General features: G+C 47.6%; 9 protein-coding genes across 9 annotated transcripts; 5 read left to right on the top strand and 4 right to left on the bottom strand.

Moving 5' to 3' along the window:
• Window positions 1-1,224: 1,224 nt before the first annotated feature.
• FSST1_003786 (uncharacterized protein) lies at window positions 1,225-3,420 on the top strand (the record flags this gene model as incomplete). The annotated part of the gene is made up of 4 exons (XM_083229897.1): window positions 1,225-1,655; window positions 1,710-2,199; window positions 2,252-2,346; window positions 2,394-3,420. The coding sequence occupies 4 exons, from the start codon at window positions 1,225-1,227 to the stop codon at window positions 3,418-3,420; spliced, it is 2,043 nt and encodes a 680-aa protein (XP_083087216.1).
• Window positions 3,421-4,073: 653 nt separating this feature from the next.
• On the top strand, window positions 4,074-5,106 carry FSST1_003787 (MEMO1 family; the record flags this gene model as incomplete). Its single annotated transcript, XM_083229898.1, has 2 exons — window positions 4,074-4,228; window positions 4,287-5,106. The coding sequence occupies 2 exons, from the start codon at window positions 4,074-4,076 to the stop codon at window positions 5,104-5,106; spliced, it is 975 nt and encodes a 324-aa protein (XP_083087217.1).
• A 2,315-nt stretch (window positions 5,107-7,421) lies between these two features.
• FSST1_003788 (t-SNARE) lies at window positions 7,422-8,724 on the top strand (the record flags this gene model as incomplete). Its single annotated transcript, XM_083229899.1, has 3 exons — window positions 7,422-7,587; window positions 7,647-8,426; window positions 8,483-8,724. The coding sequence occupies 3 exons, from the start codon at window positions 7,422-7,424 to the stop codon at window positions 8,722-8,724; spliced, it is 1,188 nt and encodes a 395-aa protein (XP_083087218.1).
• A 778-nt stretch (window positions 8,725-9,502) lies between these two features.
• FSST1_003789 (uncharacterized protein) lies at window positions 9,503-10,198 on the bottom strand (the record flags this gene model as incomplete). Its single annotated transcript, XM_083229900.1, has 1 exon — window positions 9,503-10,198. The coding sequence occupies one exon, from the start codon at window positions 10,196-10,198 to the stop codon at window positions 9,503-9,505; it is 696 nt and encodes a 231-aa protein (XP_083087219.1).
• A 1,306-nt stretch (window positions 10,199-11,504) lies between these two features.
• On the bottom strand, window positions 11,505-12,778 carry FSST1_003790 (glycoside hydrolase superfamily; the record flags this gene model as incomplete). The annotated part of the gene is made up of 4 exons (XM_083229901.1): window positions 11,505-11,600; window positions 11,702-12,273; window positions 12,342-12,573; window positions 12,623-12,778. The coding sequence occupies 4 exons, from the start codon at window positions 12,776-12,778 to the stop codon at window positions 11,505-11,507; spliced, it is 1,056 nt and encodes a 351-aa protein (XP_083087220.1).
• Window positions 12,779-15,573: 2,795 nt separating this feature from the next.
• On the top strand, window positions 15,574-16,842 carry FSST1_003791 (S-adenosyl-L-methionine-dependent methyltransferase; the record flags this gene model as incomplete). The annotated part of the gene is made up of 5 exons (XM_083229903.1): window positions 15,574-15,876; window positions 15,938-16,007; window positions 16,053-16,070; window positions 16,123-16,327; window positions 16,374-16,842. 5 exons carry the CDS (start codon window positions 15,574-15,576, stop codon window positions 16,840-16,842), a joined length of 1,065 nt encoding a protein of 354 aa, XP_083087221.1.
• A 542-nt stretch (window positions 16,843-17,384) lies between these two features.
• FSST1_003792 (uncharacterized protein) lies at window positions 17,385-18,152 on the top strand (the record flags this gene model as incomplete). The annotated part of the gene is made up of 1 exon (XM_083229904.1): window positions 17,385-18,152. One exon carries the CDS (start codon window positions 17,385-17,387, stop codon window positions 18,150-18,152), a length of 768 nt encoding a protein of 255 aa, XP_083087222.1.
• A 289-nt stretch (window positions 18,153-18,441) lies between these two features.
• FSST1_003793 (DUF1776 domain-containing protein) lies at window positions 18,442-20,030 on the bottom strand (the record flags this gene model as incomplete). The annotated part of the gene is made up of 3 exons (XM_083229905.1): window positions 18,442-19,398; window positions 19,447-19,947; window positions 19,998-20,030. The coding sequence occupies 3 exons, from the start codon at window positions 20,028-20,030 to the stop codon at window positions 18,442-18,444; spliced, it is 1,491 nt and encodes a 496-aa protein (XP_083087223.1).
• Window positions 20,031-22,047: 2,017 nt separating this feature from the next.
• On the bottom strand, window positions 22,048-23,301 carry FSST1_003794 (uncharacterized protein; the record flags this gene model as incomplete). The annotated part of the gene is made up of 1 exon (XM_083229906.1): window positions 22,048-23,301. The coding sequence occupies one exon, from the start codon at window positions 23,299-23,301 to the stop codon at window positions 22,048-22,050; it is 1,254 nt and encodes a 417-aa protein (XP_083087224.1).
• Between the last annotated feature and the right edge of the window lie 1,462 nt (window positions 23,302-24,763).

Raw genomic sequence — 24,763 nt, forward strand, 5'->3', positions numbered from 1 at the left:
GTAGAGGTGACAAGTCGTCGCAAAGGCCTTTATCGATCCGTCTTGAAAAGATACACGTATTAGGACAAAAGTAACAGACAGCCTCTTCATTCAACATTGACTGCCACACCATTATGCGCAAGGGACGGGAAGTGGACATCATTGTATACCTGCCACCACAAGGCTATTTTGATTGTGATATAATTCTATGTCGGGAGCTTGCATAAGAGGGAAACTTGGTTACGGTCACAGTTCCCATACGAACCAACAAACCAAAGTCCCATGCTAACAACCGCAGATGCTTTCTTGAAGCAATCTTTCATCATGGTCATAGTCCTGAAAGGGGCTCAAATTGTTACTGAATATAGAGACGCCACCAATAGACTTCTCAACTGTTTGTATGACGATAATGATTTCCTTATGATTGCGAGAATCTTAAGTACAGCCCGTTCTAGGGTAGGAAATGCTAGGTATCGCCAACTGCTTGTTAGTAGAGCAATTCAGTTAATCTTTAGCGCTGGCAGCGGCCCGTACCCGTCCACTACCCGCTCCTTACCGTCCGTGCCTGCATCTACAAGCGCGTCTCAAAGATGTTAATGACATCTATCAAACATCCTCTAATGAGAAGTTTCGATCAGAGAAGACTCTTTGTTCAGTTGAATGTATTGGAGGCCTTGTTTGAAGATTGTAATTCCATCAATCCATATATCATATGATCCAACGCATTGAGACACAGCATCTGCTGCGGCTTGCCGCCCCTGGTAACTTTGCCGCCCATCTTCATGCGATCACCACCCTCTAGGCGCCCTACTAGGTAGCAGAAAAAATGGCCTCCGAACCTGTCTTAGGGTATAAAAATAAGTAGTCTAAGAACTATAGCCTAAGAAGCATAAAGTGGCCTGCTAATTTCGTCTCTTATGCTCCCAGCGGTCAATTTCTCTGATACCCTGAGGACGCCATGTCCATCACTGGTAGTTACATGACTAGACTGGGCCGTACTGGTTGGTCTAAGTCTTCTTATTTGTAACAGTCACTGCATGTCCCACTCAACACGAAACTTGTTGGTTGTTGACTTGATGATGATGGAGGCAGTGCTCCTTTTTGATGAACATATTTAATCCCCTTCTGTCTTGAGTTGTGTATATCTTCTACTTTGAGTCTACTATCATCTAATATTATTTCGTTTTTGGTTGTTACCATAGCCCTCATTTCACCTCTTGTTTTGCATATACTACTATTTACGAGATGGAGGCAGCCGCAAGCATAATTGCTTTCCTACAGGTTGCTCAAGGTATTGCCAAATGTGCCGTCAAGACCAAGCAGTTATGGGACCAAGCACAGGACATACCTGAGGAGATGCAGTCTCTCATACTGCGCCTACACAGTTACAAGTCAATATTCGAGGTCATGCACCAACAATTTCCTAACCAGGAGTCGTTTTGTTCGTTACCGACGTTCGCGCTAGTACAGGACAACTTGAGAGCTTCGATGTCGGCACTTGAGTTACTTGACGAGAATGCTGAATACCTTGTCGCAAAGATAGATGCAAAGAAAGGACTGAAGCGGAAGCTTGCTGCTTTCAAAATAGCAATTGGGAAGGAAAACTCTGATCGACTCATCAAAAGACTGCATGATTCCATAGACTTACTCAACTGGTCGTTACAGGCCTGGAATATGTGAGTATCTTCTTGGACAAGTCTTAGAGTATGAACTGACCTTTCAAATTTCAGGGCAATCACGATATTAACACCTGAGTTGATCGCGACTCAGCTCAGCCAAACACTAAAAACTCATTGCGAAAACATACAATCGTGTAAAAGACCTACGATCGGAGCCGAAGAAGAGAACAAACAGTGCCATGAAGTCGGCAAATCAGACGACAACCAACTCTCGGCTATATCACGCTATGCCAAACAGCTCGACAAGATATATGCTCCCTCAAAACTGGGTCGTTTCGCGATATCGTATACCACAGCGACAGGTGCATGGCAAGCCTATGTTCAGTGGCCAAGCTGGCTGTCGTCGTCAGTTTATGAGCTGCAATCAGCGCCGACTGGATGCGGCTGGATGTATACATATCGCGTATACAACATTATTTCGTCTAACTCCGACATCGTCCAAAGAATCAAGGAAGGAGATAAAGCCGGAGTGTTGGAACTTTTCAACAAGCGACAAGCATCACCGTACGACAAGGACGAGAATGGATATTCTCTCCTCTATGTAAGAGCACTATCGTATTTTCCTGGCTTGGAAGCCTCTAACTGGTCTACAGTACGCTGCAGATAACAAGAGGTTCGACCTCTGTCAACTGCTACTGAGCATGGGGCTCCGCGAAGCGCTACTGGAACAGGTGGGCATGAAGAGAGAGTAAGTCAAAATATGACAACCAAGAAAATATTCTGACATTCTCCTAGGAGTCCACTGACGCCAGCGGTATTCAAGCCTAATAGGCATGACCCAGAGGCCGAGTGGATGAAGATTGCTGGTCTATTTCACTCATATATGAACGAGCCCGAGACGAACATGGTTGTTCGTTTGTTCGACTATCAGAGGGATTGCGACTATAGTGACGAGTATGTTCGCATATTTCGAAAAAGATTCCTACCAAATTTCTTCACTGGGCCGCTCATAAATCGACTGGAGGCCTTTCGACTTGGCTCATTCCACTGTCAATCATCAAACACGCTCTTCGAGCTTCTCGCACAAGACCAAAAGATCACTAGTTTTGATGTGGGCGAGTCGACCCGCAATGGTTTCTCGCTCGTTCATTCAGCTGCTGTGGCATTTGGTATTCGCTTTGCTGACGAAGCTCTACCATTCAAGAGAGGGTGGGCTATGTGGAATCTTTCTCCCTTTAATGATGGGTGGAGCGACGTGGTAGCAAAGGTAGCTTCAGTTGCTACGTTGGAGGATCTAAGTGTCATTGAGACGGTGCAGCCTTGGGATGCATATCATGTTCCGGATTGGAAGGGCACGCCACTGATCTCGGTGATTGGAGGTGCTCTCTGCTACTTGTCACCAGATATTGAATTCTTCCACTGGGACACAGTCGTCCAAGGGTGTATACAGGAGTGGGTAACGATACTGCAGCGAAGCGGAGTGGATCTAGTCATATATGGCGAGCAAGAAGCCGTCAAGATCAGTCAGGATCTGCGATCAGCGTTTGATTCGAGCGCCATCGAGGCGTCAAGAAACATGATACGGAATTCTATGCTGCCACGAAGCGCGGAAACGACTTTTCGACGATGTGAGCGCCGTGGAAGGAATAGTTGGAATCACAACCATTGGGTTCCAATTCGACTGCTGGAACTCAAGTCTGGGCCAGATCCCAGAGATTGGAGAATAGTATGGGTGCCAGAATTTGAATGGATGGCAACCGAATTTTGGCAGTTGATAGAGAAAGAGAGCATCACAATGCCTGGGTCATGGATCGACGGATGAAGCGTTATACTCTAGTGGGTCCTAAGTCTTAGGTATAAAAATAAGTAGTGAACTATAGTCTAAAGAGCATAAACTAACCTAATAACTTCGTCTCTTATGCTTTTAGCGATCTATTTTTCTAATACCCCGAAGACACTGTACATCAAACGGCGGCAACAAACAGCACTATGCGTTAACAGAAGCGGATATGATTAACGCGGTAGATATGTAGAAATGATTTTCGTTTATAGGGGGCATCTTTGGGGGTTGAAGATATTGGGCGCTTATTAGATTATGTGGATTGCAGCAAACAAAGCGATCAATTTCGTAAATAGTATCTTCATCGGCTAAGTAAACCCATATCGATGGCCCGTGCCGCTGAAGCAATAGTTGAAGTCTTAAAGGTGTGTCCGAAGCTCCGTGTCTTCTCATCCAACCATTTTTAGTGAGCATGGCTACCTTAGTAGGTACTAAGGTATCAACATCATATCAACTCCCATGTAGACGCGCGCTGAGTTGCACATGTACCCCGCCGGAAGAGGGCGGGGCAGGAAGTATCGCTATGACATAGACCAGGACTAATGTCGAACGTACTTGCTTATTATCCTCTGCCCAAAATAACAATCAATCCTTCAGAACATCACTCTTTCATCATCAACTCACCTCATACCAACATGGCGACCACTCGACCAGCAACAAAGGCCGGCACATGGTATAAGGGAGAACATCAGAAGTTGCTCGATGAGCTTAAGGAATACCTAGCCGCGGTTCCCGAGAGTCTAAATGGAGCTTCACTGCCTATTCCTGGAGCTCGTGTCATCATCGCCCCGTAAGTTTAGCTATGCAACATCACGAAAGAACACTGAGCTAACGACGCTGTACTGTAGCCATGCAGGATATCAGTTCTCTGGTCCATGTGCCGCTTGGGCTTACAAGACACTCGACCTGAGCCGTGCTAAACATGTCTTTGTCCTGGGCCCATCTCATACTTACTACCTTGAAGGATGCGCAGCTACCACTTTTGGAAAATACGCAACTCCTTTCGGTGATCTTGAGATCGATGTGGATCTGGCCAGAGAGCTTGAGGAGGCAATCATGATGGAGCAAATGCCCCGACGGGGAGAGATTAACGAACACTCTCTGGAGATGCATATGCCATACCTGTACCTCCGCTGCGAGGAAACATTCGGGACACCAGACAAGTTTCCCAAGATCGTGCCAGTGCTTGTCGGAAGAAACACTGGAAAAGAGGAGAAGGTCATAGGGCAAGCCCTGCTGCCATATGTTAGGGACACTGAGAACGCCTTTATTATCAGTTCCGACTTCTGCCATTGGGGCGATAACTTCGGCTACCTCCCTTACTCTGTAACCAATAGTCCTTCTGATTTGAAGCAACTAAAGAAGGAAAGCCCTAAGCCCAACGGCCCCCCAATTCATGAAACGATCAAAGCCATTGATCAAGCGGCCATGGATGCCGTCGAGAGTGGCGATCATGATGCATTCACCAGCACTCTCAAGCAGACACGGAACACGGTGTGTGGACGACATCCCATCGGTGTTACAATGGCAGCACTGGAGTTGCTCCGAAAGGAACCCGATTTCGAAAACAAAGGACAATTCAGTATCATCAAGTACGATCGGAGCAACTTGGTTGAGTATCCTGACGACATGAGTGTGAGCTACGTATCTGCTTATGCTGTACTCTGAGGGATGTTTGGCAGAACTGAATATTGTAATGCTAGGCTGGGGAGGGCGGAAAGCTTGTCGGAATTGAACGATTATTTGGAGTTTGGCTGGGATAGAAGCAAGATCAAGTTATGAGGTGAAAAGGAGTTATCACTGTTACAGTTCTTGCCCACCTCAGTTCAAGTCGCTAGACGATACGAGAAACCCATATTATTACCCGTTGAGCTAGTATTTTCGGAACCAACCTTGACAGAGTCCGTTGGAAACAGAGTTGGTGGAGTGTCAGCTTGTGATGTGTTGTAAGTTTCTGCGGCTGAGATGTAAGACGGCTGAACGGCTTTGAGGTGTGAAGCTTATGTATGTATGTACGGATCTCCGCACGTAAGACGAATGGTGGAGTAAACCAAAGATCCTTGATGAGAGAAGATTACGAGAGGCATTGGCCGTTCGTATTAATGAATTATTAGTGGCAACGATATTATGCTATGCTATAGATTTGGCTGATAATGGCTCGAGTTACTCATTACCTTTTAGCTACCATCAGAATAGCGGTATACATTCACATGGATGATCGTCTGTATCCAAATTGAGGAAACTGGATTCTCATCTCATCTCCTTCGGGAAATACCACAAATAGCTCGCGATCAAATGATTGGCTTCCCTTGGCAATGTCGCTACGAGCTACTCTTGACCCACGCGGCGAAGCTTAACTTGGGGTTATTCGAGACCCCTCCCTTGTCTTTGAAATGGGTGGACGCCATTTTTGCTGAGCTGAGGCTCACTCGCACAAGGCGAGCTGTTAGCCTTTAGAGAGGTACTTTGGTGTAATCCATTAATTGGTGAATCATAGTTTAATCATGTTGGCGATATCGTCGGATAGGGCCGAAATCTGCGGATCATTGGACTTAAAACACCAGACTTGTTACAGATTTTGCAGTTCAGACTCTTGACGATCCAAGGATGGATGGAAAACAGCCGCTCAAAGGTGAAACAGTGGGGAAGGCATCACCAATAAAGAGAGACATGGGAGGAGGACTGTGGTTATTTAGGGATCAACCCCTTGTCTGAGGGAGGTGAATAGAATAAGCCGAACAAAGTAGGTGCTACTATACCGGTGATATCGTCCTGTATTATTTTGTCCTGTCATCACACTCTAAACCACATCCATGTTAAGCTCATTTATAGCCCCGGTTACTACTGCAGGTCTCTATCCTTCTCAATCCAATTGAATGTGTCTGTGTCGCATGATTGTCCAGACTCTTCAAGTGTTTCTGGCTGTTGCATCTCTGGTTTTGACCATACCGAATACCACATCGCCTGTGTTTTAACCAAGACACTATTGGACTATGTATGACGATGGAGACAGAACCGAGAACATGATCAAGTCTCTTACGTAGGTAACGCCTCGACTGGAATTTACATGTTTGGATAACAACGATTGGACCCTGCATCACCATGACCATCAACCAGGGGCAATATTGTATGTACCTACGGAGTAAGCAAGGTGCGGCTTGCTCAACAGGGCTAAGCTAAGGCTAAGCTAAGGTCAAGTGTAATTCTAGGACCGCTAATGGCAGTGAGCGGCGTCCCTCAAGCGCCCTCCAACACCCCCCGGACCCGCTAATTACTCAGTGGCTAACTGCTATGCTGCTACTGTCACTGCCACTTTCACTACAACCTTGGTAGCCACAATCTCGCACTCGGCCTCGCTCGCTCTCCCCCATTCCTCCATTATTATTCCTTGCTGGGCCCTTCCTTGTAAACTCCCATTACGTCTCATTTCCAGATCCTTGAATCTTGTGTTTTTTTCTTTAACCTTACACCCTCCGCTCTCTCTCTCCTACTTTTTACTCTCTTCATTTGCCATCTTGTTTTTCCTTTTCCCTAACCTTTTCGTATCTGTGTCGACCTGACTCCACTAAAAAAAGGACCTGTTTCTCCTTGATTACCTATTCTCACTCTCACTCTCACATCTACTCCTTTCTCCTTGCTGCGCGACGAGAACCACTCAACTGTAATATCGTAACACGGACACGATACGGAACAAACACAAGAGAAGAGATATCATCGCAATTAATTGTTCGAATACGAAAATCCTCGACAAAAAGAGGTGAAATTTACACAAAGAATCACATTCTACAACCATTTAGAGCTCCATCCCAGTCGCTACAATGAGTGTCAGTTGCGCCTCCTATTCAGTCCACCCTCGTCTTACTCCTGTTTTGATGCTGCTTCAATCTTTGAACGTTCCACAATCGGCGCAAAAGAAGCTTGTTTCTGCATCATGGTTTCGTTAACTTTCTTGTACAATCTGCTAACATTTCAATAGTACGGGTATGTTCAAGATCAACTTCAATCGCGCGCCTTCTCCCGACCGACCTATTAACTTGCGTCCTAGATACGGTAGACAAAATCCCTACGATGCCCCTGACCAGGGCTACAGCGATAACGGTTATGGCAACGGTGGCGGTTACAACAGCCCGCAAGCTCAGGGCTATGGTGGTGAGACTTCCCGGCTTGGTTTCCTGATTTCCTTCCACCACTTACTGACATGATTTGAGGGATAGGTAGCGTCGAAATGGAGCCCCTTGCTCACAACGGTAGCTCCTTTGCTCAAAGTGACCCCAATGCTATTCTCAACGAGTGTCGCGATATCGACCGCGGAATCGACACCGTCGAGCAGAACCTCGAGCAGCTTCGTATGATCCAGCAGCGAACCCTTGACGATGCCGATAGCTCAGGCTCTAGTGCTGCCAACCGTCAGCTCGATTCCCTTTCTGCTGACACCATGTCGCTCTACCGCGAGCTCACCGAGCGAGTTCGCACCGTCAAATCCAACCCCGAGGCGAATTCTGCCAAGAACAACCCTCACGTCACTCGTATTGATCGCCGTCTCAAGGCCGCCATTACCCAGTACCAGCAGGTTGAGTCGCAGTTCCGAAAGCGAACCCAGGACCAGATGGCCCGCCAGTACCGCATCGTTCGCCCCGACGCCTCTGAGCAGGAGATCCAGGCTGCTGTTGAGGACACAACTGGTGGCCAGGTTTTCAGCCAAGCCATGATGCAGAGTGACCGCCAGGGTCGCGCTCGTGCTGCCCTGAGCGCTGTCCAAGATCGTCACCAGGCCCTTCAGAAGATTGAGCAGCAGATGGTCGAGCTGGCACAGCTGTTCCAGGACATGGATACTCTCGTTGTTCAGCAGGAGGCTGCCGTCACCCAGATTGAGCAGAAGGGTGAGGAGGTTGTCGAGAACCTCGACAAGGGTAACGAGGAAATTGGTGTAGCTGTCAACACTGCCCGCAAGACACGCAAGAAGAAGTGGATCTGCCTGGGTATCTGTGGTATGTATTTCCGGCCAGAACTTGTCACGTAGCGATTTGCTAACTTTTTATTCCAGTGGCTATTATTATCGTTATTGTCATTATCGTCCTCATCTACATCTTTGTTATCAAGGGACAGAACAACAACAACGGCGGTAACAACAACAAGAGACGAGCCATCGAGGCCGCTTCTGACGCTATCATGCACACAGCTGTCATGCCCTCTCTAGCTCGTCGCGTTGCTGGTGGCAACGAGGCCGCCTCTCTTATCAGCAGCGTCGCAGGAAGAATTCACATGCCTCAGCTACCGAACAACTAAATATTCAAGTTGGACGGAGAATAACAAAGACTCATTGTATTCGAACCATATATAAGGCGACTTCCCCTCTTACTATAAACTCGGGATATCTATACGCCAAACGGACAAGCTTCGAATCGGAGGGAATAAAAAGCAGTGTCAGGCTGTGTTTGTTTTGTCTTTTTTGCGTATTCCCAATTGGATTATAACTGCTGCTATAGCCCGATAGCCTGTATGTTTTCTTTTTTGTTGATACAACCGGGTTTGAATCTGCCGCTGTCTGGCTTGGTTTTTCTTTTATCAATTGCATTTGATGGGGGCGTTCATAGTATGAGCTTTTAATCACATTTCCCTTTTTTTAACTGCTTTGTCTGATACTCGTGTGTGGTTCGTGATTCAACGTCAAATGGATGTCCATCTCAATAGTAGCGGGATCTTAAGAAGTCGTTGCAAATAATTTATGTAATAATATACAAGAGCGTCAGGATCCGTACATATAGTACGATTCAGAAAGCTCGTCAAACAATTTCCATACGCCAAGCCATACCCAAAGGTGTCTGGTCCACCTGAAACTGGTAATCCACCATATGTTGGACGTGATATCGATATCGTTTTATGTTGCCCAAGCTTTAGCTTTATCAAGTCTCCATCTGATAATATATTAGTATTAGCATGCAAAACAGAACGGCAGGTTATAACTTACCAGGTCATGCTGATAGCACGTCTCTCTCTATATCTTGTGACACAAGTCTCAAAGGCGATTCAGAGTCTCCCACAGCAATAATTAATCATGCTCAGCCTACGCTTTTCCCTTCCCCTTGTCGTCTTCATAATCTAGCACTGCTTCATCCGGCGCACCCCCATCGTCTTCTACTTCATGACTCTGTTCGTTTTGCCCCATAACCATACGTCTCTTTTCACTCTCATCAACAACCTTCTTCAATACCCCCATGCGTCTCCGGAAGTCCTCTGCCAAAACATCAGCGTCCTCGCCTCCTATAGCGCCGCTTCCAGAATTAGGTAGGGAATCAGGTCGCGCCTCAACTGGTTCGCGCTCGACGCCTTCGACGCGGAGTATCGCGCCGCCGCTCTCGTCACCCTCACCCTGCTGCACTGCAACACTAGACTCTGTCACGGCAAAGTCGGGGGTCAGGCTGGATGCCCATGATACGGCCCAGCGGTTAGCAGAACCTTCAGGGGCAGGCGCGAGGTCTACGACGAGGGCGCGGTGGGATGGATCTTGAGAGGGCGTAGAGAGGATGGACTGGTCGTCGTCTGAGAAGAGGTAGTGAATGCGCGGATGAACGGTGGTGTTCGTAGTTGAGTTTGTCAATAGTGTGAATAGCGGTTCGAAGGAGGGCATCTCAGTCCCGACCGGATCAGCTTGGTCGACAGCAGGGGGAGATTGTTCGTGCGAAAGTCCGATATCCGGACCACCCTTGATGGATGGCGAAAGCCCATCCGCGGGAGACGCATCTCTATCGGTAGTAGACATTCTGATGAGAGGTAGGTTGTGCTGTTGAGCTTCTAGAGTGGCAGGGATAAAGCGAACGAACCAGAAGCATCTTTACTTCCAGTGGATCGTTCTTGCTAACACTAAGCTGTTTAAGCTGTCTGAAGTTGGTTGTATATAGATTGAGGATGAGATGATGGGATGACGGAGGGAACTATGAGGGCTTATCTTATCAGCACGTGGGTACTTTGGTATAAGTCATGATCTGCCTCGTATTGTATTGTGAAAGACAAACAAGATATGATTTGTACGAGATGAGATCGAATATGGTCAGATCTTCAAGTCACCTTGACAAAGTTCTGCCCGTTTTTGGAGCTCTTTGTTTGTGGCTCAACGTTGTTAAAGGTTAACTTGAGCTGCATATGCAATATGCATGGAGGAGTATCGTGACTTGACATGTGACTGAATGAATGTCTGGGAACCAGCCACCTGCAAAACATAATCTACAGTAGATAGGCAGACATATTCTTAGTATGAGAGGATCATATTTGATTCAGGTGTCTATTCAGATCAGATTTGAATTTTTGATATCTATATCTACAAAGACTGTATGGTGTGTTGGTGCAAAATGATGCTTCATGTTCGCCAACATGGATAACAGCTTAGACTCGGACTAGATTTGATGACATGGTCTGCAGATAATAATTTTTAATAGTTCTTAGTACTGACATTCGGATAATAATTCCGTTTTCTTATACACCGCGGTTTAAGAGTCTGCATCTTCATGCACTCTGACGTCTTTTGTCACCCATGACTTGTTCGCTTATTGCCCGATATGGCTTTGGTTTCCTGCAGCCTGACTTGTTCAACACCCTTTAAAAAAATTTATATTACACTTGACTCAACAGTCACAATATTCTCTATTCGAAATCGTACTATTTTGGGTTACCGACGAGTCGTGCGCCGAAGGGAGATGGTCACTATGCATCAAAGGTCAAGTCAAGCTTATGAAAAAAAGTTGATTGAGTTGGGCTGAGGTCAGAGTTAGGCACCCAGAGCCTTCACTAATACAGCTGCCCAAGTTAACGCCGGCCCCGTCTATTGAATCTATCTATGTGTGTCCTCACGATGGCTGTATCCTTGCCTCTATTTTTGGGTCTTTCCAGAAGACCTTCCTTTTTCCCAACCGTGAATTTCGTTCCCGTGATATCGTGATAAAGGAAATCTATAATAAACACTAATACCCGCCCCAGTATATGCCCGCTCTGCAGACAAATCAAACGCCACGTCGCTAACGTCCAGTATGCAAAAAGCAGGTTGTAATCGAACAAGAAGCGGTAAAGACTTTTTAGGACGAAGACGAGTGTAGGGCACGGAAGCCAGCCGCAACCAAACTTCTCGACTTGTCCTTGGAATCAGCGGGAGCATTCCAGTAAAAGAGACCCTGGAAAGCCATAGTTAGCGATATGTCATCAATATCGAATGGTATGATGTTGGTATTGTGCCCAACACACATCCTTCATCATCCACAGTTAGGCCACTCACCCCTAGTCCCTTTTGCTTGCAAAAACCCGCCTTCATCTTGACGGTGTCTGGGTTGTCGTACGTCACGAAGCCACCATCTGCTCCCATGCATTGTGCTGCCACATGGCGTTTGTCGACAACCTCCTTACAGCCCTTGCGTGGAAGCTGGTTGTACTCAAAGGTACCATCCTCGGCGCCACCAATGCCCTTGTACTTGTGTCCTGCGCCAGTGCAGTGAAGGAAGCTTCGTCCGAATGTCGGGATGCCGAGTAGGATCTTTTTGGGCGGGAATCCCTTTGACATGAGATACGAAACCCCTGAAGAAGCCGAGGTCTCTTCCTTGTCCATGGCGTAAAGTTGTGCGTGGTGTCCGGCTTTGGGGGTCCACGAGCCGAAAAAGTCGTAAGCCATCAAGTTGATAAAATCCAAATATTCGGCAATCTCCATCAAATCTAGAAACTGCAAGACAGCCTTGGCTGCAGGAAGTGCAGCGGTGAGGACATAATGCTCCTCGGGGAGGTGAATTCGGACGGCTGCCAGCAGAGCCAGAAAGTCATAGCCTTGTTGCGCATCACAGGGGTACTCCCATGCAACTATTTGAAGAAGTTGGTTAGTTTTTGGTGTCATAGTAAAAATATCGAGGCAGTCTCGAATGACTCACTGTCAATTCCATCTAGACCAGAGGCCTCGACAAGTCCTTTGGCTGATCGAGCAAAGTTGTCTCGCAGAAGAGTGCTTGATGCCACGACAGGGAAGATTTCTGACGAGTTTCCCCCACCAATTGACAAAACAACTCGGAGATGAGGATGTTTTTGCTTAAGGTGCATCAGAGATCCCAAACCTCCTTGAACACCGTCAACAGGCGCACCAGCGTCCGCCCACTCATCGCTCAACTAAACGAGTCAGTATCATCCACTGCCGAGACTTGTAGTGAAAACTTACAAAGACACCACCATCGGCTGAAACACTGGCGTAGGCGTAATAGACGTGGTTAATGCAACTGTAATTGAGCATGCCTGGTGTATCTCCCTGGTATATCCGATAGTTGGGGAAGTACACAGCATTTGTGAACATGACATCAGACAAGTTCGAAGCCATCTTTGACTTTCTCGAGGAGCTCATAATGGGCGATTTGAGAAACAGAGAAAACAATACAAGAGGAAGAAGAAAGAAGAAAGATAAATCTGGTACAGCTTTAAAGAATAAGAGAAAAATGTTCACCGAGTATTTGTTGCTTCAAGTGTGTCCTGCGAGAACCTGCATAAACCTGGGATCAAGATCTTCAAGGTACAACTAAGAGCTGGTGTGTCGGTCAACAACGTTAGGCACCAAAGACTTGCTGATGAGATTCATGATTGCGAACGAGAAGGATCCAAGCTATATAACGCTCAACACCACGCCAGCGCAACTAGCTAATAGAAGGAGGGTCATCTAGTTGATGCGAAGAGAGCAGGGACTAGCATCCAAATTACGGAGGGTCCTGGATTCGGTCGGTAGTACTGATACATGACATAATTGCGGGGAGGCATGAGAAAAAACACAAACGCGCTTGAGTTTGTTAGAGCTGAGAAGCAGAGGCTTCTTGGGAGACCGTGAAGTGCAGCTATCCTGTCGGATCGCGTTGCTACCTGCTGTTAGCCTGCCTTTTTTGATGCTTTGACCAGGCCTATTCGGGCCTTGTTGAGAAGGTGAAATATGCGCCTCATGAAATGACGGTTGGTGTCCTTGGCGGTCCAGCCCTGAAATGGAGTCGGAGATCCGGGGGGAGAACACTAGTATTTCCCCTTCAAATAGAGTCCGTGTAAGCAGACCCTGAACTATTGACCTGAAGACATGATTTTGGGCAAGACGAACTGACCTCTAGATGCTGAGGCCGAACGGTGATGCGGAAGCATTGATGGAGCGGCCTTCCCGAAGCATCGAATATCCCTGTTACGATGCGCAAAGATGAAACACTTTGACAGAAGGACAAGTAGATGACATGCATCTTTAATACCTAAAAACAGCATAGAACGGCAGTCACGTTCTTAAAATGAGCCGTGGACCTCGGCGCAGACCGAGGCGGCATATTGCTTCGGCTCAAGTCGAGGCATTATTTGAATAGGACTTGACTTCTGATCAGTATCCTCGCAGTATCGGGAAGCAACAGCAAAGTTCAAGGGATGAGACGGTCTCAGTGGCATTGTTCTTGATGTTACAACGTCCGGATTTAGTATCAGGACGATCCAGGTACAGTACAGCACCCGTCCTTGCGCAAGGGTAGTTCCAGAAACGCCGAGTCAGAGCACAACTTCTCGATAAACAGTCGAACAACCGTGCGGCTCCGTAAATTCGTCCTGCCATCAAACTTCTCGAAGGTTTGGAACGCGCTACGCCGAGTGGTGAAGTTAGTTCCATAATTAAAAACCGTCAGGGATGATTAATTGGGCTCAATCTTCAGTGGACCGGAAGCTAGGTATGTTTGAAGTTCGCGCCCATGAGCCAGCCAGGACCGTGTTTACAAACCATAACCATTCTAATTCTGTTTTAAAGCTCGCGCGCCTGCATGTGCGTGCCTTGATGTACACAACCGTACTTGAAATTGAGAGAATCGCCGTGGTGAGTAATTGACTCCTGGCAGTAAACCAATGGCTGGGCTCTGAGCTTTGGCCTTGCCTAGCACCCCAACTGGTATGTGGAAATTAGCGTTGGTTTTAGAAGCCATCCTCGCACTCAAATAAAGTGAGAGGCTGAAATCTGCAACATGTCAGAGCTGCAGTGCATAATTATGAATGTTTGTCCTTGAAAGCGCTTTGCCTCGATTCTGCTTCAGATAAATTTGTACCTGTTGGGCAATATTTGTGTTCATTATGTGTAAAAGTATTGTCACCTCATGCGAATGTGCAATATTTTGAAACCATGACCCGACATCCCTGTGTCAAGGTTCAGAACCATAACACATAAATATGGTTGGTTGCCCAAGGTCGGAAATAAAGCCAAGACGGCAAGAGTTTATCTATCCCCGCTCAGCTGCATTGACATATCTCATGGCTTCTGGCTGGTATGTTGAGCAATTACCCGAAAGGCAATACCCGATACAAGCGTATTGATGCGGAGGTGGAAGTGAATGATAGTTCTGCTGCACGTGAGACTCAGTGGTCAGCAAGTTGGCGGCAGACGGCTGGGAATCCTGCAGGGCTCCTTCGTATATAGTCAAGGCGACATTGAACAGCAGGAAGTGAAAAGAGATGTACTACCAAGCCGAACCCTTGTTGATTTTGTCTGTGCTAGGTTCGACATCTGTCAAACAAACAATCGTGTTCAAAAGTTGTCTAGTGGAGCTGAAATGGCAGGGCGACAACCAACACCTTCCAAGCCTGGTCGGTGGAATGCGTGAAAGCCTGTTGTGTCCAAGTGAATTCATGTCTGTCTCAGCTTCGACCCTATTGAGGGGGGTTTTCGGCCTTCTTCGGCAGGGCGAGGCGGATCAGGTCCATGGGAAGCAAACAAACATCCAATACACCGCACCCCCAACTCAGAGATTGAACCAACAGTCGAATCGCAGACTGTCTTTATGCGCCATCCGCATATCCTATCACCAACAACTCGCACAAATATGTAGGCAGCTGAAAAACATACCGCATATATGCCAATCTTGCCAATATTAGAGGCGAAAGCTTTTGTAAGAAGGAGGGGTCTTGGCATCGTGGTAGCAAACGTGCAGTATTCCCATGACCCTCTTGCGTGATGTCCTCGAGTAATAAGTGTCCATCCCTTGTGTACTTTGGTCGGTTTCACAGGGACGATCATTGTGGCGCAACCATGATCAAGAATGATAAAGTGCATTGGGCCCATCTTCGACACACCTCGAGTAGTTTTGCTTTCGACTTCTAACCCACTGGACAACAAGCAAGATGCCAGACACTGATAGCCACTCCTTTTCTCTGATCTCTGAGCCGGGGATCGAGACGATATACACACCGACGGAACAAGACACGGACGATTATGATTTTGTTTTTGAAGACGATCAATCTGAGTGTGTGCAACAAGATGATGAATCGAGTTGTTGCACTTCACTGGCGCCGAGCATGTTGGACTATGAACACTCTAACGGGCGACGGTACCACGCCTATTTGAGTGGGAGATATCCTTTGCCGAACGATAAAGGCGAACAATGCCGCGAGTTGTTTGAGCACATTTTGATGCAGCATCTTCTTGTACGTCAAGTCTTGCAACGGAACAAAGTTCGAATGTACTAATAAGTTCCCGTATTTGCAGGATGGAGAACTTTTCTTGTCCAACATTGGTGACGAACCGAAGAAAATAATCGATATTGGCACAGGCAATGGTGAGTGCTTCAACAATTGACCACTACTGTACTGACCACCTGTAGGAGCCTGGGCAATAGATGGTAACGATTTGACTGCGAACGACTCAGCGGTTACTTGCTAACAACTCCTTAGTCGCCGACTTGTATCCAGGTGCGAGCATAATTGGGACCGACTTGTCGCCGACTCAGCCCAAATCGATGCCGCTAAATGCATGCATGTTTGTTGAAGATTGCGAGGACCCGTACTGGGCGAACGGATACGACTTCGATCTGGTCCATTTTAGGGGAATGGCTGGGTTTCTTCTTGATCTAGACGCCATGGTCGCTAACGCCTATGAGTAAGTGACATACCACCTAGGGATATCCGCCCACTAACAAAAAAAGACATATAGCAAGTGGTGGATGGATCGAGTTCCAAGACTTCGACTACACAGTTTGTTGCGATGACGGCACCATGAAGAAAGATGACCCTTTGCAAGTGTTTTTCGATACCTGCGTTCGGGGAATACGAAAGTACGGCTGTACCAGCTTTGGCAAGAGTAACGTTCAAAAGACTCTCGTCTCTGCTGGTTTCACTCAAGTTGATGTGGTAAACAAGAAAGTGCCCATTTCTTCTTGGCCAAAAGACGAGGGACTAAAGGACATCGGGACGATGATGGAAGCGAATATTTCCGATCTCATTGGGGCCATGGCTATCAAACCATTGATTTCATTGGGAATGTCGGCAGACGAGAGAAAAGAGATGGTCTCCCAGGCTTGCCAGAGCCTCAAGAAAGGCAAGGCTCATCGGTATATGAACTGTCGCATCGTTTTTGGTAAGAAGGTTGGTGACGAAAGTGCTTACAAATCCTGATGAGGAGTCTTGATGACCAAGTAGTCGACCTAGAGTATTTGTTTGGATGAGGTTAAGTCACATCTCACGAGGGAAAGGAGGCAAGTTGACCTATCGTACCTACCTAGGTAGGGTAGGAACTGGCTACCTATCGCAAGGAAGGAGTTGGAGTGGCAGATTGAGCAGGAACTTTCTTATATCCATATTTAATTCAAACTCAGACGAATTAACGAATGTTATGACATTAATAATTATACTCAAAATTAAAGACATCTCATAAACAATCCCGAAACAAAGCTCATGTGGAGTGACGTTGGTCGGTTTAGAAGCCATCCCAGTCGCTGACAAACCTTAGCTGCGCCGCTAAGATACCACCTGCAGCTGGAATTTGCTAGCCGAGTTAGCTTTGACCTTGATCTTGACATCAACACAGCAACTTCACCACGCGCCAAGCAACATTTACAACGGCCCTGCAACGGAACAGAGAGCACGCCAATAAGATCAAAACAGCTGTTTCTTTTTACCATCAATAATAGGCGCTCTGCCTGAGCCCCTTGCCCATCATGCCCGTCGCCGTCGAATCTCTCGCCTCCACCATCCTCAATCACTCTGCGACGCCCTACAACTTCCGCTTCTCACCCTTCCTCCGACAAACCTACCAGGTCGGCCTCTCCCCCGATCGACCAGTATGCAAAGCTTTCCAGTCAGGCCATTGCCCGAACGGCACGCGATGTCCTGAACGGCACGTCTCCGACTCCAAGACATCACAACCGACTGGCGGTCTCAACTCGCTCGTGTGCAAACATTGGCTGCGTGGCCTATGTAAAAAGGGCGAGCACTGCGAGTTTCTTCACGAGTACAACCTACGAAAGATGCCCGAGTGTAATTTTTTCATGCGAAATGGATACTGCTCTAATGGCGACGAGTGTCTCTATCTTCACATCGATCCTCAAAGTCGACTGCCGCCTTGTCCTCATTACGATATGGGCTTCTGTCCTCTCGGCCCCAACTGTTCGAAGAAGCACGTGCGTAAGAAGCTCTGTGTCTTTTATCTAGCTGGTTTCTGCCCTGATGGGCCGGATTGCAAGGAGGGCGCTCATCCTAAATGGTCAAAGGATCTTGAAAAGCCAACTCTCAAGTCGGAAGAAAAGAAGGACGAGGAGATGAGAATGGAATTTCCCCAGGACGATATGGATAGACAGCGCGACCAACAAAGAGACAGAGATCGGGATGATGGAGGAAGACATCGAGGAGGTCACGGTGGTCACGGAGGCCATGGTGGCAGAGGGAAATGGCGAGGAAGAGGTAGATATCGTGCAAGGGGTCACTAAGATAGGTTTCTGTATGCGTTTTAATTTTATTTAGATGATGATACCCATAAAGATTTTGGGTAGTTATCCCAAGCGCAAATCATCAGAGCAATGGTCAGAAGCAGTTGTTCAAAATCAAAACAATTGGATCTGTATTTTTCCAACAGCCATAACATAAAATCATCAAGAGTTAGAGTCGTGACGGCGTCTATATGTAACAATATCGAATCTTTTTACGTATCCCATCATAATGCGTATCATGCGGACCCAATGTACATTGCATGGTCAGCACAATTTTCCATGTCATCATTTATGATGCTTCAGGTGCCTTGTGAGACCAGACAGCCCCAGTGTCGGCATGCCAGACGTTGTCGTCTGAGACAGCGATGAACTCGCTTGATGTTCCTTCTTCACCCTTCTCGCTGTCATCGTCCTCGTCTTCGCTACTTTCTGAACCTTCGAAGGCGCTGGTCTTCCATGTAGAAAGCTCATCAACCCGACGGATGCCCATCATCCAGGAAACAAGGCCACGAGGAGCCCATCGGCCGACAAAGCCATAAACACTGGCACCAAGACCGACTCGGACAGTGTCAGCAGTGATATCACCGTCGATAACGTCAAAGACAGAGTTGTGAAGACGTCGCAGCGAGCTTCCCTTGAGTCCGCGAATACGGCCTCCAGAGATGGCAGAGCTGGTCTGGGCGACAAAGTTTCTAGCATAGACATGTCGAGCACCCTCTGGCCAGACGAGAGGCGATTCAGGGTTTCCTGCAGGCATGACCAGACCTTGGTTAGGTCCGCCCCGGGTAGGGACGAAGCTAGAGAAGTCGAATGTGCCAAGTTGCATGTGGGTCACTGGGATGTCGAGGGGTCTAAGTTCGGCGGTGAGGACTTCGGTAAAAGCGGACAAGGCCGAACACACGGTCGCCTCAGGTGCATGGAAGGGCGGGTTGATTGACGAGATGATGGAAGGGGTAAAGACGAGGACCTTGGGGGGAATCCATTTTTCTCCAATGGGGTTCAAGCGGGATGTGAGTAGTGGGAGGAAAGCTTGGATCGTGAGAATAGGTTGGAGGAGGTGGGTATTGAAGAGGTCGGCAAAGTTGGAAGGCGGAATCGTCGCAATGGGAGATGTCTGGTAATGGAGGCTCGGAATCAGGATAACGGACTTTAAAGTGAGCTGGTTGGGCTTCATTCCAGGCCCGGGAGCTTGAGGTGACTGGAGATAATGGGCAAAGTGCTCAATGGCAGAGCCAGCATGAGGAGGCTAGGAATGTCAGTATAATCACGCTATGACCATCCAAGACAAACTCACGTCAGTGGTATCGATGGTTAGAGGTCGGATATCGGCTCGCTTCATAGCCTGGACCATGGATTCGTCTTCAGCAGCGTTGCAGACGATAAAGACGATGAATCCTCGTCTCTCCATGTCCAAAGACAAGGATCTTGTTAAAGGCAGAGTTGGAGAACCAGCGATAACGACGACATCAGTGCGACCGCCGTTTCTCGCCCTTCTCGCCCGTCTTGTCTTTCTCATGGAGCGGCCCTCATAGTATCCCTTGTAAACGACGGTACCGCATGTGAGGACGACAACACCGGTCAGAATTTTATGCTCCGCAATCCAGGTCTGGAGTCTCTCGAAGCGAGACAAAGACACTATAGCCACCACTTCCTTGACAGGCGGAGTAGGCCTCACTGACTCTGGGACCCATTCCGACGTGGAGAGGGTTTCTCTGACGACTACGGCAGCGCGGTCGACATTCTTATCAATGAACTCGGCGGCAATGTCGGAGTACCGGCGGGCCTGGGTCGAGAGCTGCTCGATAATCAGCGACATGACTTGGAGCAAAGAGCCATAGTACTTACAGTATCCAACAGCTGCTGGGGATCTATCGACATGGTGGTGGTTTGATGAGAGAGAAAAGATTGCAACTGGAGGCTCTGCTCATATGACGGTGACCTTCATGCGGTGGGGAACTTTAAAAGCTTCTGATACCCAACCTCGTCGATGTGAATCTTTCGTGCACGGACCATCCGATCTCCGCGCCGGAACCCGGGATTTAGTAGTCCGATGGTCTACCCGAGGTCGGGTATCTAGACGAGAGTATCATCTGTACAGGGTTGGGTTCTCACAAGTGAATAATTGTTGATGATTCATTCTGTTGAGTCTGCTAAGTTTCCTATTCGATTTCGATCAAGAGGGCTCTCTTTGTCTGTCGATTAGAGCATTATGCCCGATATTGCATACTGAACCACTGTTTCAAGGCATTGTGCATGATCCTACCTATGAAATACAGAACTCAGTTTCACTCAAAGCCAAGGACGGGCAACCAGATCGCTGTCGCAAGTGGATAGTATGAGACAATCCAACGAATTCGTACATTAGACAACAAGTGATCCCATAATCTTGTCGTGTTGTTCAGCATGAGTTGTTGATTACTCGCAATACAATCAGGCCAGAATGTTACCCTCCTAAGAAACGTGGCCCAATATGAGTGCTTCACATATTGGTGGATATACAACAGCGAATCATCAGTTTACACAAACCTCTCTGAAGAGTTGGCCAGTACCAACAACGACGCTGCATAGTTGAACACGACTCAGCAGTGCTATGTTGATAGTTTACTTTGTTCGAATTTAATCCGAGATTCTCATGTTTCTTTGATTATTATTAGGTATCAAGCACGAGAGTTATGTCCGTATATGAAAAGGTGCAGTAGTTGGCTCCACCTTGGAAGTGTATTTCCTGTCGACCTCGTCTGCAAAGTGGAATGGCCTTACTAGCCTAGAAGTATGGAGCAAGACGAGATACCAAGCCGTAACATGAGACTGCTGTAGATTTCTCCATAGGCCCACGCGCTCCCAAACTCAAATCGCTTAGACAAGGGTGACTGCTGGTGATGGCTTGCTCTTGATGCTTTCCTCTCTTTGTGGCTCACAACGGCCCTTAGATAATTCCCCAGATCAGGAAACGGCTGGAGCGGAGCATGTGGAGCATCAAACGGCTATCAGCGGGTCCACTTCCTAGCGTCTTATATTCAGTTTCCTATGCCTTCATCGGTTGAATGATGGCTTATAGATGGACCTACCTGCTTCGAAGGGCATCAGACAGTAAATGTGAAAGATAATATTAATGTTAAAGGGTGATTTTTTTGGAACTTGACAGTTGAACAGGAATGGGAAGCGATGTTGCTGGAAGCGATCGCTATCTAGCTCAACTCTCTGACTACGCCCTAAAATGATCGACTGCACAGATGGCCTAGGACAGTGTTGTGACATGTGTACTACCAGTTCAGTACGGCTTCCATGCGGCCCACAGCCCCATGGTACGTACGGCGCAACTTCTTGATCTTCAGATGAAGGTTTGGGCCCACAAGGAGGTCTGGGATAGAAAAGGAACAGAGAGAAGAAGAAACAGCATTCTCAATCTGGATGGAGATCTCATAGCTTAGCACTAGGCGGGACGAGAGATAAAGTATAAATAAATGTGATCTAATTCTGGAGTCTACATATAATATTTGCACTGCTGAATGCTACTGCAGCTTTCTTCTATAAAAGCATGCACAACGCCTGCAGTAGCCACGGATACACTTATTTCTAGTTTGATATGCCCTTTACCGCTCTGTGGATTGTAATAGGAGCTGACTTTAACCTCTTGGTTATACCGCCAGTGTTTTACCAGTCGAGAGTTTATTCAAGGGAGAGGAAAGCATCCTTGTATTCGATCAGACCCGAACACTACTGTACATACAATACATCCATCATCTTCCGTTTTTAACCTTTCTTAGTAATTACCCCAAACGACACGCCAATTGCTCAATTGACGTGGAATCAAGAAATAAAGAAAACTCTGCACTCAGTCACATGATTACTCCATCTCCTGCAGTACCCTACTGTTTATCTGAACGCTCATTTATCAAATGAAATCGATTTTGCCGTACTTGTCCATCACCGGTCTCTCGCCAGCAAAGCAGAAGTACTGTCGGTTGCCTCCATTCTCGGTATCGAAGCCCTTGGACCCCCAAGCCTTCTCCATCTCTTCACGGAACTTTGACTTTGGTTTTCCTTCTTGGATGCGCCTTTTCTCGAAGAAAATGTAGGCCGCGTAGAAGGTGATATTGGTGTTACCACCACGAACATCTTTACAGCCCATAAAGTATCGCATGTTGGCCGGGGATACACTCTCTCCTTCTGGGAGGTTTTTGTTAAGGGCTCGGATGAAAGCCGCTTGCGTCATACCGTCTTTGGCCAAAAGAGCGCGGATTTTCTTGCGAATCTCATTGCAAGTGTCGTAAACGGCAACTCTGCCCTGGGCCTCACCAGGAAGAGGATCAACATTGCTCACATCGAGAATTTTGTCAATGGCCTTTGAATCAGCTGCAGTTTTCGACTTCTTGGGTTTGCTGGCCTTGAGGGGCAGACCTTGAAGCTCACGTCTCTTGAAGAAGTGGTGAGCTTTGACGAAGGTGTCAGTTTGCTCACCATCCCAAGTGCCAGTTCGGTTCATGAAGCTGTTGTAAGACCTGCTGCTGACACCAATGGTCTTCTGGAACTCGCCGACTTTCTGGGCACCTGACTCAATCCAAGTGCGAATCTTGCGGCGAATGGAATTGCAAGTGTCTGATCCTAGACTTTCGAGACGCTCATCTTCACTGTCAATTTCCGGCACATCGGATGGGAAGAGGTCCTCTTTAGTATTGTCAGGAGAAACATCGGACTTGCGCTTTCTAGAATTGGTAGTTGTTGTAGGTGGCGCAGGGACCTGAACTGGAGCATGCGCAGGGGATGGCATAGCAGCAGAGGCCGTTGGAAGAGGGAGAGGTCCGCCTGATGTCAGGTGTCTGGGTAAGTGTGGCACGAAGGGTGGTGCTGGGTTGTAATAGACGGGTGGTGGAGCTGAAGCAGGAGGATGGCCACTGCCAGGAACAGGAGGAGGTGCCGGGTTATTATACACGGGTGGCGGCTGAATAGAGTTCCCATAGCTAGTAGCATAGCTAGGAGTAGCTGGAGTTGGAGCTGGAGCTGAAAGGGGGAGAGGAGGATGGGGTAGACTGGGAGCCGGCATACTGGATAGGCCCTGAGGCGGAATACCAGGCCGCGGTTGGTAGTTCCAATTGGGTTGATTCATTTGTAGCATTGCCTGCTTGGGCGACCAAGTCCAGCCTGACATTTCTGCAGAAATAAGGTAATTGTACTCTGTATGACAGAGAATCTCGAAGGTTCGTCAACGGCAAGGTAAAATGACGACTGCCGAAGTATGACGTTGTGTTGGTCCACGCTTCTCGTTTTTTACGCGTCTTGTACCTGAACTGAAAAGCGGCGCGTTCTTCAAGTGGGGGAGTACCTGCGTCTCAGGAACACTGTCTTTTAGCGTCGTCCTGATGATAACAGATGCTCCACTAAGTATCGACCGTTATTCCCGGGGTTGAGAGGTACAGTTGGAGACACGAGTTGGAGAGAAGAGGGGTAGCTGTTTGGTGTTAGACTTTTTTCTAAGGGGTTTATGCAGACAGACGGGAATCTTACCAAACTGGGTGATTTGATTCTGGCCATGCTCGCTTGTTATGGTAGGTCTCGAGACAACTTTTTTGAGGTTGATTCTAGTTAATCCTCGCCTATTGGGGCAGGCCGCGAAACGCCTGTTGTGTTGGTTTTAGTTCATCCTCGCCCGTTGGAGTAGGCCGCGAGACACCTAATGTGACTAGAATGTCAATGGAAATGCACTGAGGGTAGCTTCAAGTATGGACGTATCCGCTAGATCACTTGACTTGACTTCTGCCTTAGCCTTGTCTGACCGCCTCTTGACAGAAGTGTTTCTATCTGAGGCTGAAGTAACTTCACCTTCCATGGAGTAGAGTCTCATGACCAGGTGGTAACAACGGGATGCAGTGTAAATGCTGAGGTTCTCTAGCAAGCTTATAGCCGAGAGTATGAAAGAGGGAGCTTGCTGGTTGATATCGCCGGTAATGAACCGACCTTTGGGACTGAACAGTGTAATAGAAATGACAGGCTATTCTTTCATGGTGGAGGCTTCTTGGTCAACATCATTTGCAAACGACGTAGCCGTGGGAAACGGTCGCGAACAGCAGAGTAACTTTATTGCTTTTAACGGGTGAGAGTAGGCAGAGTTGCGTAGAGGAGCTGAGGAGTGGGGTAGCTTTTCGACGTCTTCGGGGATTTTTTAGGGCCCACCATAGCTCTCTTATAGCAGAAAAGTTAACCGCATAAGTCTTGGAGTATAAAATGGAATTGGATAAACGGAATAAGAGCTGGGTTAAACGGCACAATTTGACCTACTGTCTAGTTCTCTCCTTATGCCTGGGTCCCGCGGCCAATGTTTCTGATACCCTGAGGCTCCTTACTAGGTAGTACTAACCTCGCCTGTGGAAGGTAACTTTGAGTTCGGCACGCCAGCTTCTTTCTACTGTTCTTTTATAAAGATCCTTGACTTTGCCTCGGATTGAAATGAGCCAGAAGCTATAGAATATCGCAGAATGTTATAGAATGTTGCGGTCTGGCAAGAGCAAAGCGCCTGCTTCCACAGACGTGAGAGTGAGGTGTATAAACAGCCAAACTCTTCCACCCCTGGCATTATTCCTTCTTTTTCTTTTTCTTTTTCTTCTTCTTTTTCT

Source organism: Fusarium sambucinum, chromosome I, assembly GCF_050947815.1.
Source record: "Fusarium sambucinum isolate potato_lamoka chromosome I, whole genome shotgun sequence".
In the NCBI taxonomy this organism is placed as follows: domain Eukaryota; kingdom Fungi; phylum Ascomycota; class Sordariomycetes; order Hypocreales; family Nectriaceae; genus Fusarium; species Fusarium sambucinum.